Raw genomic sequence first — 19,613 nt, 5'->3', positions numbered from 1 at the left:
TAGGGATGTAAGCGACTAGTCAACCATCTGATAAGCATAAGCTTATTGGATAGTCGACTAGTCTCTCGACTAGTCAGTTGTCTCCACTTACCTTGCTGCCTCTATCAAAAGGTGGGGGGGGGGCAAAGAGAGCAGGAGCTGTTGCTGTGGGGAGCCAGCTTAAGAGCTGGCTCCCCCCAGCACTGTCTCAGTGGGGGTCAGGGGAGGCAGAGGAGTAGCAGGGACCCGGTGTGAGATGGGCATCAGCTAATTCCTGGTTCGTGCCCAGTCTCAAACGCTGCATCTCCGCTTGAGGGAGCGGCACGGCTGGTGCACAGCGATGGAGACCCCATGCGAGACGTTCCCCTGCTGTGCACCAGCTTTTTAAATGTATTAGGAGCCGGCTTTTTAGATGTATGAAGAGTGAGTTCATTGATTTTCTATGTGATCAAAGGACGATGTGCCTTCTTACCAGTATCCCAAACATATTCGGGAAACTGAATAAACTGAATACCAGTCTGCAAGAAAAGAATGCCCATATCCTTCAATCAAATTATAGGATTAATAAGGAAATTTTTTTCTGGAAGACTAATCTGTTGAAGATAAACTATTACTCCTTCCCAAAGCTTTGCAGATTCCGACTCACAATGGAATTATTCAGCCTCCCACACAAGTGGTGGCTCAGCATCTCAGCCAGCTGAAGGAAGAGTTTGCATTTTTTCCCCAACCTAGATGGGGCTCAAAGTACTATTGGGTGTGAAATCACTTTCACCACAAGCCTGATGCCGTGGATTTGCAAATTTATCTGCATTTCCTGCAATCGATTCTTGCTAGGAACACATGCCCAACTTTTTCTCCCAGAGTTCTGATTCATGGTCAAGAATAAACATCCTGCACTCTCAACATAAGCCTTCACACTGATGGTGTCATTCTTGTGTCCATCAGTTTTGTACAACTATGTGCTCAAGTGTGCTGAATCCAAGTATCAGTATTGATCTACTGTTGATGGCATATTGGAGATCAGATGTGCAATTTCTATCACACCATCAGACTTCAAAAGGTTGTGTTGCAACATGTAAGCCATCTATTTCATTAAAGCATATTAAATAATGTATTTAATGTATAAATTCCATGGATTCCTCAGTAACTATATTGCTTTGTTCCTGTCTAGAATTACAGGAAACTGTAAATCTCAAAATAAGGTCAAACAGGCAAAAAGTTTGGGAACACCTGGGTTAGCAGTAGAGCAGGGGTCTCCAAACTTTTCAGCCCGAGGGCCGCATTAACTATCAAACAGCAGTTCGGGGGCCGACTACATACTTGAGGTCCAAATAAAAAAAAATCAAAACATGGATGTTGTTTTTAATTATTTATTTAATATTATTTTATTCAGTTATTATTTAATAACACATTGATACACTACACATGAACACCTGTATTAGTGTGAATGGTGAAATTGTTTCCTGGATGCCAAAATAGAGCCCAGCCCACTAGAGACCTCATGAGAGAGCTAGCCAATAGGATAAGAACGCACTGGCCAATACGGAGCAATTGTCCACGCCAAGTCCCAACCCCTTTTGCTGTGAGGGACGCGCAGAGCCCGGGCTCGGCCGTCGGTCCGCAGGGCGAGTCTCGCTGCCCAGGGCAAGGGCTGCGCGGGTCCAGAGTCCCTCCTCCGTCCCGCTGGCTCCTCCGGCTTCCCTCTCCTGGCTGCCTGCCCAAAAGAAAGTGAGTGCCGGCCGCCCCTGTCCTTCCGGCCCCTCCCCCTTTTGAGCCGGCACGCACGGGGCGTGCCGCTTACCCTGGCGTCCCTGCCCCTTCTCCTCCTGGGTCCTGCCGCCTTCCTCGCCTGCCGCGCCTGCGGCTGTGCGCCCTCGCTCCCCTCCCCGTGGGCTTTCCCCTGGGCTCCGCTGCGCTGCGCCGCTCGGCGCTTCTCCAGGGGAGGGGCTGTCAGTGTGGGGAGTTTCTTCCCCGCCCCAGCTCCGCGGCGCTGCGCCGCTCGGCGCTTCTCCAGGGGAGGGGCTGTTAGTGCGGGGAGTTTCTTCCCCGTCACAGTCTCCACGGGCCGGATGAGAGGGCCTCGCGGGCCGCATCCGGCCCGCGGGCCGTAGTTTGGAGACCCCTGCAGTAGAGCAACTTCTGTGTTGGCAGCTGACAAAATATGCTAACTTGAGCTGTAGCCAATACCTTCTGGTAGGTTAGTCACCTTGAGTTAGCACCAGCATATGCTGAGGTAAGGTTTTTGATATGTGGATGGGAGTTGAGTTGTGGCAGCACTTGAGTTATAAATTAGAATCATAGAATAATAGAGCTGGAAGAGACTTCAGGAGGTCATCCAGCCCAGCCCCCTGCCCAAGGCAGGACCAATCCCAAATAAATCAACCTAGCCAGGGCTTTGTCAAACCAAGTCTTAAAAACCTCTAGGGATGGAGATTCCACCACCTCCCTAGGTAACCCATTCCAGTAGTACTTCACCACACTCCTAGTGAAATAGCTTTTCCTAATATCCAACATTGACCTCCTCCATTGTAACTTGAGACCATTGCTCCTTGTTCTGCCATCCATCACTACTGTGAACAGCCTTTCTCCATCCTCTTTGGAACCTCCCTTCAGGAAGTTGAAGGCTGCTATCAAATCCCCCCTGGCTCTTCTCTTCTGCAGACTAAACAAACCCAAATCCCTCCATCTCTCTTCATAGGTCATGTGCTCCAGCCCCCTAATCATTTTGGTTGCCCTCTGCTGGACCCTTTCCAATGCGTCCACATCCTTTCTACAGCGGGGGGCCCAGAACTGAACACAATACTCCAGATGTGGCCTCACCAGCGCCAAATAAACGTAAGTAATTTTAAATTATTTTTCTTCAACTCATGTCATCATTGTAGTTAACTCATCTGGAAAACCCATACAAGAGGAGTGGAAGGGAGAATAGGAGGCTCTGTCTACACTGCAAGGTTTTTGCAAAAGCGTGTCCACACCTCAAAAGCACATCGCGAAAGTGATGTGCTTTTGGGCAAGAGAGCGTCCACACTACATGGACACTCTTGCGCAAGAAAGTTCTGGTTGCCATTCACAGAATGGCCATCAGAGCACTTGTGCTTTTGGTAATAGGCTCTTTTTGGGCAAGAAACTCCCATTGGGCGTCCACATGCACCTTTTCACGCAAGAATTCTTGCGCAAAAAGAAGTTATGCCTCATTGAAGGAGGTTTCTATAACCTTATGGATGTGCACTGAACAAAAAAGAGAGAGAAAAGAGACCAATGAAAGATCTCATATCACAACCCACTTCAGATGCTATCAATGAGTTTAAAAACAAAATTTTAAATGTATTTTTAGAAAGTTTCATATAAAACCCTATATGAATTTAAAAGTGTTTTAATTATATTTAGGGGCAATCATTACTATTATTTTTGATGCTAGTAAGGAATTTAAGGTTTTTCTTTAGTCATATAACTTCCCAGAACAGCACTACCACTGAGGAAGGAAGGAAGGAATCTGAGGCTACAAGTACATTACATGCTTCTTGCGCAAGAAGCCTTTTGCACAGGAGTTTTTGCGCAAAAACTTATTGTGCAAGAGCACATCCACACCTCAAAGCACATCGCAAAAGCCATGTGCTTTTGTGCAGGAGAGCATCCACACTGAATGGCCATCAGAGCACCTGTGTTTTTTTCCATAGGAGTTTCTTGCACAAGAAACCCCTCTGGAGCGTCCACACTGGACTTTTTGCACAATAGCTGTAGTGCTAAAAGCAGTTATGCCTCAGAAAAGGAGGTTTACCTATGGCGGAAAAAGCCCTTTGTTCTGACGTTTAACTGCCCATTTAATTGGGAAAGAGCTCATTTGAGGTGTGGACGCTCCTCAGCTGTTTTTGCGCAAAAACCTTGTAGTGTAGACATAGCCTGAATGTCTCATCATCAGCCCTTGACTTAAGTGGTTGAGCCCCTCATCTTTCCTATCTACTTCACACAAGATAGAGATGCAATCCTCCAGCCAGTTTGGTAAAATGCTACATCACTTACAGTTAATTGAGAGAGACATTACAGTCTGGGAAAAGGAAAATATGTTCTAATTTACCAAGTGAAAGATGCCAGAACTAATTCTAAGGAAAATCGACTTTCAGCTTGCCAATAACTTGAGAGCTCCAACAATCTGCATAAATAGGAGCATCTTGTAAACACTCTAATCATTTATATAGACTAGAGGAGTGATCCACATCAGGTCCTGGGAAACACCTCCACATGTAACAGTGACATACAGCCATGAGTCACACATTGCTCACCACATCACATCGCAATCATCTATTCTATGCTGATATTTCTGGTAGTAACTAAATACCGGTAAGAGATCTTACAGCAGGGAATCAAGATTTACAGGAATATCAGCACTTCCAGGTTCTGCAAAACGTCAGCACATTGCACCATGACGACATTTCAATACAACATTCCCACAGAGCATGCAAAAGCAACACTCTCCCTCACACCACTGCTATTTTACCCAGATAAACTCAGGCCACTGCCGGAAAACTTAGGGCCGAATTAACACCAGGAACGGGTCAAAAACTGGCCCTGGCGAGACTGTGAAGATGAAACTGTATTTCAGCCAGACCCTGCTTGCCCCCGCGCTCGTGGACGTGCGTTACCCGGACTAGGACATCCCCTGACGTCACACCACTGAGGGGCGTGCCCCTCTACTTGGGGAGCCGGCTTGCCTCAGGGCCTAGCACTGAGACATCGCCATGGTAACACACACACCGCCCCGCCCCCACACACGCAGGCAGGGATACTGCCCTGCCCCCACTCACCTGCACCACCCAGAAGAAGTTGGTGGCCTCAGCTCCGGGGGCCGGCTCCCGAGCGAAAGGGCGGCGCTGGTCCAAGCGCTGAGACACCGTCGAGCCGTACCAGTCTAGGAGCAGCATCGCCAGGGCCGCCGCCAGCAGTCCCACCGCCAACCGAAACATCCTCCGCCCCACAATCACCCCCCGCAACACCTGCCGCCGCGCCCGCCTGCCCTTTTCCGGGAAACCCCGCTGGCTTCACCGCTTCCGCCCAGCACCTTCCGGGCTAGAGCCGGCCGGCCTTCGTGAGGGCTTGTCAGGCCGCTACTTCCTCCCATCTATGGTCTTCTCGGAGGACTCCTGTTTCGCCCGGCGCTAATCCTGTTTCTGTTGCAGTCAGAAAAGGAGGGGAGAGCTCGCCAGTTAGCTGAAGGGGCCGGTTCTCAAGGCATGGAATCCAGGCCTTACCAGGCGTTCAGATCATTGGGCCGCCTCCCTCTGGGAGGCAGTTTTAATTCACATATCCCCCCATCAGCAGGCTGATGGATTTTGCTGCAAATTTTTTATATTTGATTCAAAGATCTCACCAGTGTTTGTGTGAAATTTCCCTCACAGGTGCTAATCCCAGGTTGGTCTCCATTGGAGCCACCATGTGATGTGCTGCTCACCTATGTGAAGGACGTCAGTGTAGACTCTCGCGGTAGTTGGTGATTTTCTTAAAACCCATGCTTATGTTAGCATATGTAGTAGTATAATTCCAGAGTCTAGGGATTTAAGAAGAAAAAAATCCCTGTTGTTTACTGTTTTTATAAAAAGAAGTAGTTTCTAATCCTCAAAACTTGAAATCTTGCATCTAATAGGCTCAAAAGACATGAGGAAAAAACCTCAACATGTATGATTTAAATCTCAGTTTTTGAATCCCAAAAATTGGGTGAGTAGAGGGAGAGACTGAATTTGTGAATATTGGGATTGGCAATACAGGCAGTCCCCAAGTTACGCGGATCCGATTTATGTCGGATCCGTACTTACGAACGGGGCTTTTCTCGCCCCGGAGGACGCGGGCGGCGGGACTGCCCAGACGCGCCGCGGTCCCGCCGCCCGTGTCCTCCGGAGCGAGAAAAGCCGCTCCACGTCTCCCTGGTCTGCTGGCCACCCCAGCAGACCAGGCTTTTCTCGAGGATGCCTGTGGTAGAGCAGCTCGGGCGCTGCCGGTTGGTCCCGCAGCACCGCAGCACCCCAGGTGCTCTGCCCCAGGCGTCCCCAAGTCAGCCGCTGCTGAAACTGACCAGCAGCTGAGTACAGGAAGCCTGAGGCAGAGTTGGGACTCATATTAGGACTCACATTCTTTTGCTTCCATATTATTTGTTGTGACAACCCATCCTGAGTCTAATGGAAGCCCCATGCAAACTTAATGGCAACACCAGCACAGGGAATTAATTGCTTCCTAGTAACTTTTGAGGGGACTTCTTGTGCTTGTCTGGCAGATGTGTTGAAGCTGGATTTTTTTTAAATTGTTCTTCTCAAAAATTATATCAGTTTAGGGATCTGAACAAATAGCAGCCAGATTAATTTAATTTAGTTACGCTCCCCAGCATAATAGTTGGAGTCAATTTGCTTTGTCCTAGAGTCAGGCTTCCTACTTTGTTGCCAGGATTGCCTATGGAGCCCTTTTTAAAAATCTGTGCCATATTAGCCATCTTCTAGCTATCTTGTACTAAACCTCCTCTGCTGATACCTCAATCTGGGACAGTTTCTCAGATTTCTCCCCAACAGCCTTGTCTTCCTTGATTGCTCTTTCAGCACCTCCACTGTCCAATGGCCCCTATTAATTGTTTGGTAGGCGTCCTGTTTTTTACATATTTAAAAAATGTCTGCTGTTATTTCTTATTTCTTTAGCTAATTGCTTTCAAATTTTTTTTTTTTTTAAATCTGTCTAATGTTACCCACTGCTCCTTTGGGAAAGTCATTCTGAAAAAAAATTAAAGGAAGAGCTTAACTCTATTGAAAGGTACATGGTAAAATTCTTGAGCCAAAAAAGATTGAAATATACGTGTGCAGTAGGCATAGGTACAAAGGTTTATAATCACGGTACCTGGGTGTCTCAAGGAGATATACAGAAGTCATTGAACTTAAACTATGCCCAGACACGGTGAGTTTGAACCTTATCCTTGGTAAAAAGCTGAGAAGGAGCTGTAGGCAAGTAGTTGCCTCTGCTAAGGGCTTTTATTCTTTTGGAAAATGTACCCTGCTAATTTGTACAGCTAATTTAGAAAGGACTGTAACTAGTCCCTATTAACAAATAGGGAGAAACTGGCTGAGAATTTGAAAGTGGAAGGCAGCTGGAGTGAAAGTGATCATGAAATCATAGCGTTCATGATTCTAACGAATGGTACAGGGAAAACAGCAAATTAGAAACAATGGATTTCAGGAAGGCAGATTTTGGTAAGCTCAGAGAGCTGGTAGGTAAGGTTCCATAGGAGCAAAACTGAGGGGAAAAACAACTGAAGAGAGTTGGCAGTTTTTCAAAGGGACATTATTAAGTGCCCAAAAGCAAGCTATTCCGCTGCACAGAAAAGATACAAGATATGGCAAAAGACCGCGTTGGCTTAACCAGGCGATCTTGCGTGATCTAAAAATAAAAAAGGAGTTATGTAAAAAATGGAAACTAGGACAAATTACAAAGGATGAATGTAGGCAAACAATACAGGAATGCAGGGGCAATATTAGAAAGGCAAAGGCACAAAATGAGCTCAAACTAGCTACAGGCATAAAGGGAAACAAGAAGACATTCTATAAATATATTAGAAGCAAGAGGAAGACTAAGGACAGGGTAGGTCCATTGCTCAGTGAGGAGGGAGAAACGGTAACAGGAAACTTGGAAATGGCAGAGATGCTTAATGACTTCTTTGTTTCGGTCTTCATCAAGAAGTCTGATGAAGGAATGCCTAACATAGTGAATGCTAGTGAGAAGAGGGTAAGTTTAAAAGATAAAATTAAAAAAGAACAAATTAAAAATCAATTAGAAAAGTTAGATGTCTGTAAGTTACCAGGGCCTAATGAAATGCCTCTTAGAATACTCAATGAGCTGATAGAGGAGATATCTGAGCCTCTAGCTATCATCTTTGGAAAATCATGGGAGACAGGAGAGATTCCAGAAGACTGGAAAAGGGCAAATACAGTGCCCATCTATAAAAAGGGAAATAAGAACAACCCAGGAAACCACAGACCAGTCAGTTTAAGTAATTAAGGAAATCATCTGCAAACACCTGGAAGATAATTAGGGTGATAGGGAACAGCCAGCATGGATACGATTTGTTCTTTACAAGTCAAACCAATCTGATAGCTTTCTTTGATAGGATAACGAGTCTTGTGGATAAGGGAGAAGCAGTGGATGTGGTATACCTAGACCAGTGGTCCCCAAACTTTTGGGGCTGCCGGGGGCTGGGCCGCACACACGCCGGGCACTCGGGGGCGGGGCTGTGCACACGCCTGGGGGCGGGGCCACCCATACGCTGTGTGCCCAGTGCCGGTGCCACCCATGCGCTGCACTCCCTGGGCTGGCGCCGCTCCTGTGCTGCACAACCAGGAGCTGGCATCACCCACGCGCTGTGCGCCCGGGGCCGGTGCCGTTCGTGCGCTGCATGCCCAGGGGTGAGGACGCCCATGCACCGCGCGCCCGGGGCCGGCACAGCCCATTCACCGCGTGCCTGGTTCTGGAACAGCCCTTGTGCTGTGCACCCGGGGCCGGGGCCGCCCATACGCTGCATGCCCGGTGACGGTGCCACACATCCGCCGCACTCCTGGGGCCCGCACCGCTCCTATGCCGCACGCCCAGGAGCCAGCAGCGCCCATACACTGCGTGCCCGGAGACGGCACAGCCCTTGCGCAGTGCACCTGGGGGCGGAGCCGCCCATACGCAGCGCTCCCGGGCCCGGTACAGTCCTTGCTCCGTGAACCCAGGGGCGCAGCCACCCATGTGCTGCGTGCCCAGGGGCCAGCACCACCCATGCCACACGTGCCCGGGGGTGGAGCTGGCCCCGATCACTTGGTGGGTGCCCAGAAATGGCCCAGCGGGCGCCATTGCACCCGTGGGCACTGCATTGCGGACCACTGACCTAGACTTTAGTAAGGCATTTGATATGGTCTCACATGATATTCTTATCAATAAACTAGGCCCGTGGTCCCCAACACGGTGCTCGCGGGTGCCATGGCGCCCGTGGGGGCATTCGTGTACGCCCGCCACGTGCCCGGGGCTGGCCTGGCCCTGGGCACGTGGCACATGCACAGTGCCGGAGCCGGCTCCAGGCGCATGGTGAGCGCCGGCCCCGGGCACTTGGGGGCGCCGGCCCTGGGCGCGCGGCGCTTGGGGGGGAGGGGGCGCCGGCCCTGGGCGCTTGGAGGAGGGGGGGCGCCGGCCCCGGGCGCACGGAGCTTGGGGCGGAGGGGGCACTGGCCCCGGGCGCGTGGCGCTTGGGGGGGGGGGCGCTGGCCCCGGGCTCTTAGAGGAGGGGGGGCGTCGGCCCCGGCCCCCAGCGCTTGGAGGAGGGGGGGCGCCGGCCCCGGGTGCACGGAGCTTGGGGGGGAGGGGGCGCTGGCCCCGGGCGCGCGGCCCTTGGAGGTGGCCCCAGGCACTTGGAGGAGGGGCGGGGGGCGCCGGCCCCGGGCGCGGCTATGGGGGGGGGGTGTGCGGCTATGGGGGGGCCCTGCCCCCGTGCCCGCCCCCTGGCGCCCGGCGGGCGAACGGCCACGCCCCCTGGCGCCCGGCAACCTCCACAGGTTGGGGACCACTGAACTAGGCAAATACAACTTAGATAGGGCTACTATAAGGTGGGTGTATAACTGGCTGGATAACCGTTCTCAGAGAGTAGTTATGAATGGTTCACAATCCTGCTGGAAAGGTATAATAAGTGGAGTCAACCCCTTGGTAGCGGCTACCGAGGGGTTAAATATTGGAATAAATTGCCAAGGGAGGTGGTGGAATCTCCTTCTCTGGAGATATTTAAGAACAGGTTAGATAGACATCTGTCAGGGATGGTGTAGACGGAGCTTGATCCTGCCTTGAGGGCGGGGGGCTGGACTCGATGACCTCTCGAGGTCCCTTCCAGTCCTATTATTCTATGATTCTATGATTCTATACACTGGCCCTTGAATTTCCGGAAAAGCAACAATGCTCTACTGTACAAAATCAGCCACTATTCCGGAAAAACTATTCTGCTCCCGCTCGGGCATAAGTCCTTATTCCGGAACACTGTTCCGGAAAAGGGCCAGTGTAGACAGCCCAGTAGTCTTTTCCGGAAAAAAGCCCCGATCGCGAAAATGGCGATCGGGGCTCTTTTCCAGAAAAGCGCGTCTACATTGGCCACAGACGCTTTTCCGGAAAAAGGGCTTTTCCAGAAAAGGAGCCTGCCAATGTAGATGCTCCTTTTCCAGAAAAACTGAAAACGGAATAGTATTCCATTTTAAGCATTTCCGGAAATTCATGCCAGTGTTTAACTGAAAGGAAAATGAAAGACAATTAGGATAGTATAACCTAAGTTCTGAACAATGTAACAGAGTATTTAAAGGCCTAGAGGTCTTGAGACACATACCCATATAAGAGGCTCACAATCAAAAGCGGATTAAGCTTTTGTGGGGTTCTGGGCCAGAGAAAGTGAAGAACCCCGTCACTCCTTATGCCTGTAGTGTCTCCTTGGAAGAATATGGGCAAGAGAGAGAGGATTGGGAATGCAGGATGGATGGAGGAAGAGACTGAGAGGGTTTGGAAGTTGTGGTAAGAGGAAAACAATAAACGGGGATGAGGTAAGTAATAGGGAATGGAAGAGGGTGAGAACTGGGAGGGGACAGTAGGGGTAGCGGAGGGATAGGGGCATAAGTACAGGTCATTGAACGTTCTCCCTTCCTATTTGTGGGCCCAGATGTAGGGGAAAAGAAGAAACCCTCCCAGCAGGTCAGGGATTGTATCTGAACCCCTCCTGACATAGTGTTGTCTACACTGGGTTAAGCTGGTATAACTGTTGCTCAGGCATGAGGATTTCTCTCACACCTGAGCAATTTAGTCAGGAGTGGATATAGGGCAGGGCGAACGGGGCGGTTGCCCCGGGCCCCGCGCTTAAAAAAGCCCCGCTCATGTGCCGTGGCAAAGGGGGGGGGGGGGCGCAAAACAGTCATCTGCCCCTGAATTTAGTTATATTGATGTAGGCCTCTCATTTCGACTTGGCATTATTCCAGAATACACGTGCAAACGGGAAGTTCTATAAGCATAGTCATTTAACTATTCCGGTATGACTGGTAAAAACTTTCTAGTGTAGACAAGCCCTTAATTAAACCAATGCAAATCTCTGCACAAACAACCTTATTTCTGTTCAAGAGCAGTTGATTGCCAACATACCCATGTTCACAAAGGGCTCTGCAATGTTTCAACAACGTGGGCTTGCCCCTCAGAAGAAACCCTGAAGAGAAATGCAGCCTTAACGTAACAGTCCTTCTGCTTCTATGTTCTGGTCACCCCCGCTGGCTGCTCCCTTCGAAGGTGGCTTCTGCCACGCTAGCCTTAGGACGCTGTGGCCCCGCCCGCCGTTGGCTTTTCCCCTGCCTCTGTGCCGGAAATAGGCTCGGATCTGAAAGCAAGTAAAGGCAGCGGCTTCAGCGGTTGTGACTGCGCAGGCACAGGTCGGTAGCGCATGCTCAGTGGCAGCTAGGTGCGCTCACAGTCGGGAGGCAGATTCGGCCGCTAAAGCTTGGCCCGGCTGCCCCGGCAACTTGTTTCCGGTTGGCTCTGCGGGGCGGGGCTTGGCAGCCGTGTCTTTTGCCCTCAAAATGGCGGATGGAGGAGCCGGAGCAGGAGCCAAGGGTGGGGATTCCGTGCAGCTCCCGGAGCAGGCCATGGTGAGACTCCTGCCCTGTGGGTTCTTCCCGGGAGCCGCCCACGCCCTGCCTGTGGTGACCTGGTAGCCGCTGGAGCACCCAGCGGAGGGGAGCCTCACCCCCTGCCCGCGTGGGGGAGCAGTGACCCCTTGGTCGCCTTCCCTCAGAGCAGGTGAGGGCCCTCTGGGCAAGGACCACCAGGTACCTGCCCAGTGGGGACTTGCCCACTGGAGTGTGACAGCACCGCCACCGAGTGTGGACGCACCTGTCCTCCCTTTTGCCCATTGTCTGCCCTGCATGCAATGGCTGTTTGCAAGTGGCACAGTTCCATGCGCGGGTGACACTCGTGCGCTGTGTAGAGACCACTAAGCCCACAGTAAGAGGAGCAGTGACAAACTGTCGGTTGCATTGTAGAGATGGCCTTCAGTGATAGGTGGGGTAAAGGTATCATAGCATGGACTTGAGATAAAGGATGATGGCAGTATTTTGCTTAAATGCAAGTTTCCCTGTGTTGGAATAACAGACTGATAAATACTAAATAGCCACTCAGTTGCAAAGCAAATATGGCCCTGATGCCCCAGCAAAGCAGAGTAGTCAAATATACCCCACGATATTGTGGAGCAGGATGTTACAACAAGCAGTTACCTAATAAAGGGTTATCTGTTGTGTACATTTGGTTTGCTAGTGAAAAGTAATACCTTCCTACTATGCAGGAAGGGGAGGATTCTCCTCATCAAGTGCTTTGCTTGAAGTTGCATAGAATCAGTTGTTGAAAGTGATTAAATTAAATCATCTGCCTCATAATTCTATTCTAATCTGAAGGTTGTCTTGGAGAATAATCTGATTTTTTTTCCATCTGTCTACATACACATGTCTCAAATTAGGGAAAAGGCCCCTTTATTAGCGGCAATATGCTTCATGCACCAAATAAGTTATATTTATGTTGAAGCTGAAGTAGAATAAATATTTGCTAATTTCTGGGTTGTTATATGTAATATACATTTGGGGGTCCTTTATTATTTGTCACTTGATTTGTATTTGTGTCTATATGTGTATATATAACTGGATCTTATTTTCTTTCATCAGCCAGTGGAAAGCTGAAGGCTTCAAATGAAAATAAAGGGAACAGTATTGACTCAAAAATTTAAACATAAAATCTTGCTTGAAAACACTAGTTTGAAAATCTGTTAAAAATATTGTAGTCTAGTCTCCTGTATCAGGTCAATGTTAAGTGGGAATTACATACTAATTAACTATTTTATTTCTGTATCTTGTATTTCTAAAGTAGACTTTAGAACTACCCAAGAATGTAGTCAGTGTCTAATGTTGGGAGTCATCAGAGCTATAGACTGGGCTCCAATGTTCCATTGATTCTACTTTAGCAAAACCACTGTTTTGTGTACTAACATAAAATTAAAACATAGAGTTTATTTTAAACATGGGGTAGGAATTCCAGCTGCTTGACAGAATAGCAGGGAATTAAAGTGATTGGTAAAATGGTGTAGGATTGAACTGACTGATATCATTCGACATTCAAACATACATACTTGCAGAATAGCATACAGAAAAATGTGACATCGTGGTGTTGAATTTAAATTCAGTGTATGGATTAGTAACTTAAATAATAACAAGCCTGTTGCAAGGCATTTGATACTTTGTGATCTACAGATGAAAATCATCTTAAAAGTCTGGTTGTGTTCCATTTCCATACACAGCTGTTCAGATAGCCATAAGTAGTTTATGGATTAGCTACCGCTATCTTCTTGAAAATGATATAGTACACAGTCCCTGCTACCCCACACCCCCGGAGTGTTTTTATCTCCCAAACTCTTCCAAGGAAATGCTCATTTAAATGAAGCTTGTCAAAAACATCCACAGTTCTTTCTCTTTTCTTCAGGGCAAAACTGCTTAGCACAGAATAGAGATCAAGATTTTGAAAGGCCTTAGTAAAATTACACATGGAAAGAAATTGTTCTGTATTCATAGGAAAATTGTCTGAATACCACATAAGATTCCTTTCCCAAGAGTTCTTAATGATGTGAAATACCATAAGCCAACATTTCTACAAACTAAAAGTCATATCCCTCTGAAGAGACACTTAAAAATGACTGGTTAATGTTTCTTAAAGATAACAAACCAAATGCCCTAAATAAAAATATGGTTTCTCCTTGAACTTTCTTTGACAAAAGATGCAAAATGAGAAATCCCGAAGTTAGTGATTTTTTTTTTCAAAGCAGCACATTGAGTTCAAGAGAAGTAGTCAAAATCCAAATCCAGATGCTGGAAGAGAGAACATGCTGAAGGGGGAGGGAAAGGGGGGAAAAAAACATAGGTAGATGCACTAACAAAGGGCAGTAAATAGGGGAATAAATGCAACATAATCTCACCAGAAACCCCAGCTTCTTTGAAGCAAAATGCAGGACAATGTAGCACTTTAAAGACTAACAAGATGGTTTATTAGATGATGAGCTTTTGTGGGCCAGACCCACTATTTGATCTGAGGAAGTGGGTCTGGCCCACGAAAGCTCATCATCTAATAAACCATCTTGTTAGTCTTTAAAGTGCTACATTGTCCTGCATTTTGCTTCAAAGAAGCTGGGGTTTCTGGTGAGATTATGTTGCATTTATTCCCCTATTTACTGCCCTTTGTTAGTGCATCTACCTATGTTTTTTTCCCCCCTTTCCCTCCCCATTCAGCATGTTCTCTCTTCCAGCATCTGGATTTGGATTTTGACTACTTCTCTTGAACTCAATGTGCTGCTTTGAAAAAAAAAATCACTAACTTCGGGATTTCTCATTTTGCATCTTTTGTCAAAGAAAGTTCAAGGAGAAACCATATTTTTATTTAGGGCACTTCTTTGCTATACTTAAACAAAGCTATCTAAATACAACTTGTGCTGTTTACAATCAATGCAAATTTGTGTTCAGAATTGTACTAAAATGGCATGGCTAATGTATTTTTAAATTGATGTTTTGTAGTCTAGACATTCTCTGAAAGATTAGAAAGGGGAAAAAAACAATGCCCTCACTTTATGCATTTGACATTGCTGTGTGTATAGTTTCAGTTTCACTGTTTCCTTGTAGAATCGATCAGTTTCACTGTTGGAGCTTTTCCTGCAGCATCAGAGAACATTTTTTAAATATAGGGAAACGTGATTGTAAGCAGTAGGGAACTCTAAGAGTGTAATACCTGAAGTTTTTGATGTTCAGTTGCCACTTCAGTTTTTTTTGTTTAACTAGATTTCAAGTTCATGGTGCCCCACTAAAACAGTATACTGTTCTGAAGTGATCTTCTGCCTTAGAGAGATATAGTAATAGAGATTTAGCCGTGTTAGCTACATGAGAGCTTTCTGGCCCACGAAATAACATCACCTAATAAACCATCTTGTTAGTCTTTAAAGTGCTGCATAGTCCTTTCTTTAGAGAGATATGGTATTGAACTACCTAATGGGGTCTCGCTTATGATTCATTACATACAGCTACTACGCTGATTTCTTCACTTGCATTGCTAAAGTTAAGGAACTGGAAATGCTAAATTAGGAGATCTAGAATCTCTCACAGAGCACAAAGAGGCAAAAAAGATTTGTGCAGAGAAGCAAGAACATGACTCCATCGGTTCTGAGCGATTAGATCAATTAAAGTCAAGATTTGTACTGATAATGTGCTGCTCTGCTTTCAGATTCAGTAACCGCAAGGCTAGGAATCCTACAGAATATCTCTTAAATGTAAAATACAGTATGGTTCCCAGATTGCTGGCATTTAAAATTAAAAATGTCCTAGAGCAGTTTTAAAACTGAGAACTGGGGCAAAGCCAGCAGGTACAAAAGAGCACATGGTTGAGACATTGACATCCTTAAGTGGAGGATCTATTAATGGAGAGTCTCTCAGTCTTAGAAAGGAAGAGAAGATGGAAAATAATTAACTACAGATAGGATCTGATCAGAAACAGTCAAATGTGGCTGATAGCTAAAATTACCAAGTTTTTAAAGCGCTTTTATGCCACTGCTACAAGTCTAAAATGGGTGAACCTGTTAAATGAGGATATTGATACAACAAGTTTCTGTAATCCCCATTGTAATGAAGATAATCAATGGGACACAATAATAGCAGGGTACAAAATACATTGGAAGAGAGAATAGTTTGTACTGGTGGGGGAGTGGCATTATATGTGGGGGGGAAGCATAAAATCAAATTAAGTAAAAATCTTAAATGAATCAAAGTGTACCATAGAATTTCTATGGATAATAATTCCATGCTCTAATAATACGAATATAGCAGTAGAGATATATTACCAACCATCTGGCCAGCAAGGTGATAGTAACTGACAAATGCTCAGAGAGATGTGACACACTGTTAAAATAAAATAATCTGCTTGTCATCGCCTATAGTCCACAACTTAAACCCATCCAACACATTAGCAACAACCTACAGCCTAGCCTGGAAAATAACCCCTCACTCTCACAGGCCTTGGGGGTAGGGGTGGGGAGAGTGTAAAGGTCAGTCCTCAACTACAGACAATCCTCTAACCTCAAACAAATTATTTCCAGTCACTATGCAGCACACCTCCATCATAATCATCCAGGAACCCACCCCTGCAGTCAGCCTTGGTGCCAGCTCTGTCCACACATCTAGGTTGTGTCTACACTGGCGCGATCTTCTGCAAAAGCGGCCGCTCTTACGCAAAAACTTGCTGCCTGTCTACACTGGCCACGTGTTCTTGTGCAAGTAAACTGACGTTCTAATGTTTGAAATCAGGGCTTCTTGCGTCAGAACTCTGACGTTTCCGCTCAGGAATAAGCCCTTTTGCGCAACTGTTCTTGTGCAAGAGGCCATTGTAGACAGGCAACATGAATTTATTGCGCAAGAAAGCCCTATGGTTAAAATGGCCATCAGAGCTTTCTTGCCTCTGATATAGAGGCAGCAGCTGGCTTCCCAAGAGCAGCACTCACCAGCTTGAGGGTGTGTTTTTCAGCAGTTACACATTTACACGATTACCCACATTTTAACATCCCAACTTGTTAGTGAACTCAACTAAAGAAAATCTGTCTCACAAAAGACCAAAAAAATCCAATCCCAAAACCCTTTACTTTTATCTTAATGATATAACTAGGTCAATTCATTCACAGTAAAATAAAAAAAATGCCTGCCCTTCTGTATCCACTCATTATTTTCTTCCTTCTTACTATGTATTTTAGAAATGTGTCTATCTGTGTCCATGAGTTCATTTGTTCAAGAACTCCTCATAAACAGAACTAAGACCACCAAATTTTGTATGCCGCTTCCACTTACCATAACTTTAAGCAAGGACAGGGTTTGGTTGTGCCAGGATAATGGGATGGGCATGAAATGTGATTATTTCATGTCAAATGGAAAGCAAGGGGTGTATTAGCAGGACAGTTATATGAATGCATAACCACAGGGGGGTAACAAGCATCCCAGTGAGCAGTCACTGGCTTGCACCCAAGCCTGTCCCAGGCTGCAGCTGCCGGCCTCTGCGTGGCTCCAACCCTAGAGAGAAGCTGCAGGCAGTGTACATGGGGCAATTGCTTCCCAATCTGGCTCACTGTATCTGTTAAACTAAGAACAGAGTGGCCTTCTTGACATGTTGCCATTCAAAGCACAAGAATGCAAAGTGTAAGTTTCATAGGGCTGCAACTGTGTCAATCAGCTGTGTTCCCAAGAAACTATGTGTTTAGCCTCTCTTGTCTGAATAAGCAGGGTTTGACAAACCCCAGCGAGAGCTACTCACCAGCCCCACACCACGCATGCGCCAAACCGTGTAACTGCTGAAAAACACACCCTCAAGCTGGTGAGTGCTGCTCTTGGGAAGCCAGCTGCTGCCTCTATATCAGAGGCAGCAGTGCAGGCCGGGAGCTGGTGCATGCCTGGAGCTGACTTTTAAGCTGGCTCCCTGTATATACTGGCTACCACCTGCCTCTCAGCGCTGCTACCTCTGATACAGAGGCAGCAGCACGGGGTGAAAACCGGTTCTCTAGGAATGGGGTAGGAACCTGTGTGTATATGTTTGCATACCTGCTAACAAATGGAGCACCCTGTTCCTTCCATGTCAGATTCCAACACTTTCTACATTTCAAAGGACTTATGCTTTGCCTGCTGGCCTAGAGAAAATTTTGAGTGAGGATCATTTGTGCAAACAACTTGTATCTATATGAAAAATGAATGACAGATGTACTCTTTAGCTTATGTTAACTAGAAATGCCTCCCACATTAAAAAGAAATTGAGTGGGAATACTAAGGAAGAAGGCATGAAGTTAAGAGCTGAAGAAATCAAGCAGTTAAAGAGCATCTGTAGATTTCTAAAGAGGTAAAAGAGGAGCAAATAGCAGAGATGTAGCTTGGGGGTAAACCTTTAAACGTTCTAAAACTAAACATAAATTACTTTCTGTTGTTAATTTAGCCTACGGATGTGGATATACCTTTTTCCTGGTGCACAGAACTTCAGATTGTTGAGACAGAAAGTGACTCTTGTTTTGTAGTAATCATTGTTTCTCCTTAAATATCTTCATTGCCTTAATTTTGTTTTTCCACTGATTTATTACCCCAACTTTAATTTTTTTGCAGTGGTGGGACGAGAGAGTTGACTTTCAGACTGCCTTTTTACAACAACTGTCAAAGAATGTGCCAAACATCTACTCTGCTGAAATGGACCCCATGGTGGAGATGCAGGAAGAAATGGTTCAGATGAAAATATTTGACCATCTGGAGTGGTACTTGTTTCGGGAAGACCCAGAAGTGTGCTTGGAGAAACTGCAGCAGAGTGGAATTTCTCAACTCTGTGGGAAAGTGTTCAAAGGTGGGGAAACTACATATTCTTGCAGGTAAGGCAGTTATCATGAATATTTCCTGTGAGGTAACTTGGTGACACTATAAAATTATTTTTGCTGTTAGGATCCTTGGGTGAGTGGCTATGATAATTGCTTTGGTATTCCAATCTACTTTAAATTGAGCATGTGTAAAGCAAAAATGAAGATATTTCTCTGAGTGTTAATGTCTTGTTCAAAACTCATATTAAGTTTCTTGACTTTAAATTGTTAATAGATATATAGAAGACTTAGTCCCCAAAGTGCAAGAAGTAAGCAGCATTGTCTGATCTACAATCCTCTTATCCTGTTGTCATCTTCTTTTGTCATACTCACACAATGTAATAGGCTAAGGAAATCTTCATCTCTCCTTTTTTTTTTTTAAAAGGCAGTGTCCAAGCTATAAAACTTGCAAAAATTGTCATAGTTAGTGATATTTGCTGATTATTTAAAGAAAAAGTTAAGCTTAATTTACCATCAAAGAAGGAAAAAAAATCCAAGGGAAAGAAATTGTTCTCTCAGTGCTGGGTGCTTGAGTAACAGTGGCTGTGGCTCCGGCTCCATTCTCCTCCAACCAGCTACACTCCTCAATACCAAAAAAAAAAAAAAAAAAAGAAAGGCAAGGGGGAAAATAAGAGCTCGTAAAACAGTTTTATACACAAGCTTGCTGATGATTTAACTAAGAGACACCACCTTTCAGCCCTGAGCATCGACTTCCACTATGCCTGGCGTGCAGGGGTTTAAGAAATGCTGCAACTGTAATGAATCTATGCCAGCCTTTGATGGCCATAAATGTTAGCACTGCCGAAGCTTGTTGGCCAGGGTGAGAAGGATCTGGAGCTTAGGTTCTATATATCCCTTCTGGAGAAGGCTTTGCAGCCCGCGGGGGAACCTTCACTAAATCAAATGGCAGACTCCTTGACTTATAGATCTGCCTCTCGGACACCTCAGAGACATCAAAAGACCAGGATTTCGCCAGCCAGATTGCTACTACCCAACCCGTCCCCCAGAATGACCAGGGGAGATGTGGCTGGTATCTCCGGCTCTCCAGTGCCGAGGTCTGCCTCCAAAGCAGCTGCTCTGACACCTAACATGGTTACGGCACCCGCGCGCTCCTCTTCCGCACACAGGCAAGCCCCAGTGCCGAAGTAAGTGCCTACACGTGTGGCAC

General features: G+C 46.5%; 2 protein-coding genes across 7 annotated transcripts in view; one reads left to right on the top strand and one right to left on the bottom strand.

Annotated features, from left to right (window-relative positions):
* The window catches only part of TMEM62 (transmembrane protein 62), a 63,244-nt gene extending 51,932 nt beyond the window's left edge, over nucleotides 1-11,312 (bottom strand). For 2 of the 5 annotated variants that reach the window (XR_012903456.2, XM_006128616.5), the window contains exon 1: nucleotides 4,782-5,381. Coding sequence is in view for 1 of the 5 variants with exons in the window: in XM_006128616.5 (XP_006128678.3) it covers nucleotides 4,782-4,940 (159 nt within the window). In the remaining 4 variants the exon portion in view is untranslated. Of the gene's footprint in view, nucleotides 1-4,781; nucleotides 5,382-5,425; nucleotides 5,522-11,145 lie in introns of those variants that run through there. The other 3 variants (XM_075927250.2, XM_075927253.2, XM_075927251.2) reach the window with 2 other exon arrangements.
* A 135-nt stretch (nucleotides 11,313-11,447) lies between these two features.
* UBR1 (ubiquitin protein ligase E3 component n-recognin 1) overlaps nucleotides 11,448-19,613 on the top strand; it is a 125,890-nt gene continuing 117,724 nt past the window's right edge. The window contains exons 1-2 of one of the 2 annotated variants that reach the window (XM_075927249.2): nucleotides 11,448-11,642; nucleotides 18,204-18,460. In XM_075927249.2, coding sequence (XP_075783364.2) covers nucleotides 11,574-11,642; nucleotides 18,204-18,460 — 326 coding nt within the window. In that variant the 5' untranslated portion in view covers nucleotides 11,448-11,573. The remainder of the gene's footprint in view (nucleotides 11,643-18,203; nucleotides 18,461-19,613) is intronic. The other variant, XM_006135407.5, reaches the window with a different exon arrangement.

The sequence above is a fragment of the Pelodiscus sinensis genome, chromosome 5 (genome assembly GCF_052426305.1).
Source record: "Pelodiscus sinensis isolate ZL-2025 chromosome 5, ASM5242630v1, whole genome shotgun sequence".
In the NCBI taxonomy this organism is placed as follows: Eukaryota; Metazoa; Chordata; order Testudines; family Trionychidae; genus Pelodiscus; species Pelodiscus sinensis.
Note: the sequence above shows the minus strand (reverse complement) of the source record. Positions and strands in the feature narration are given on the sequence as shown.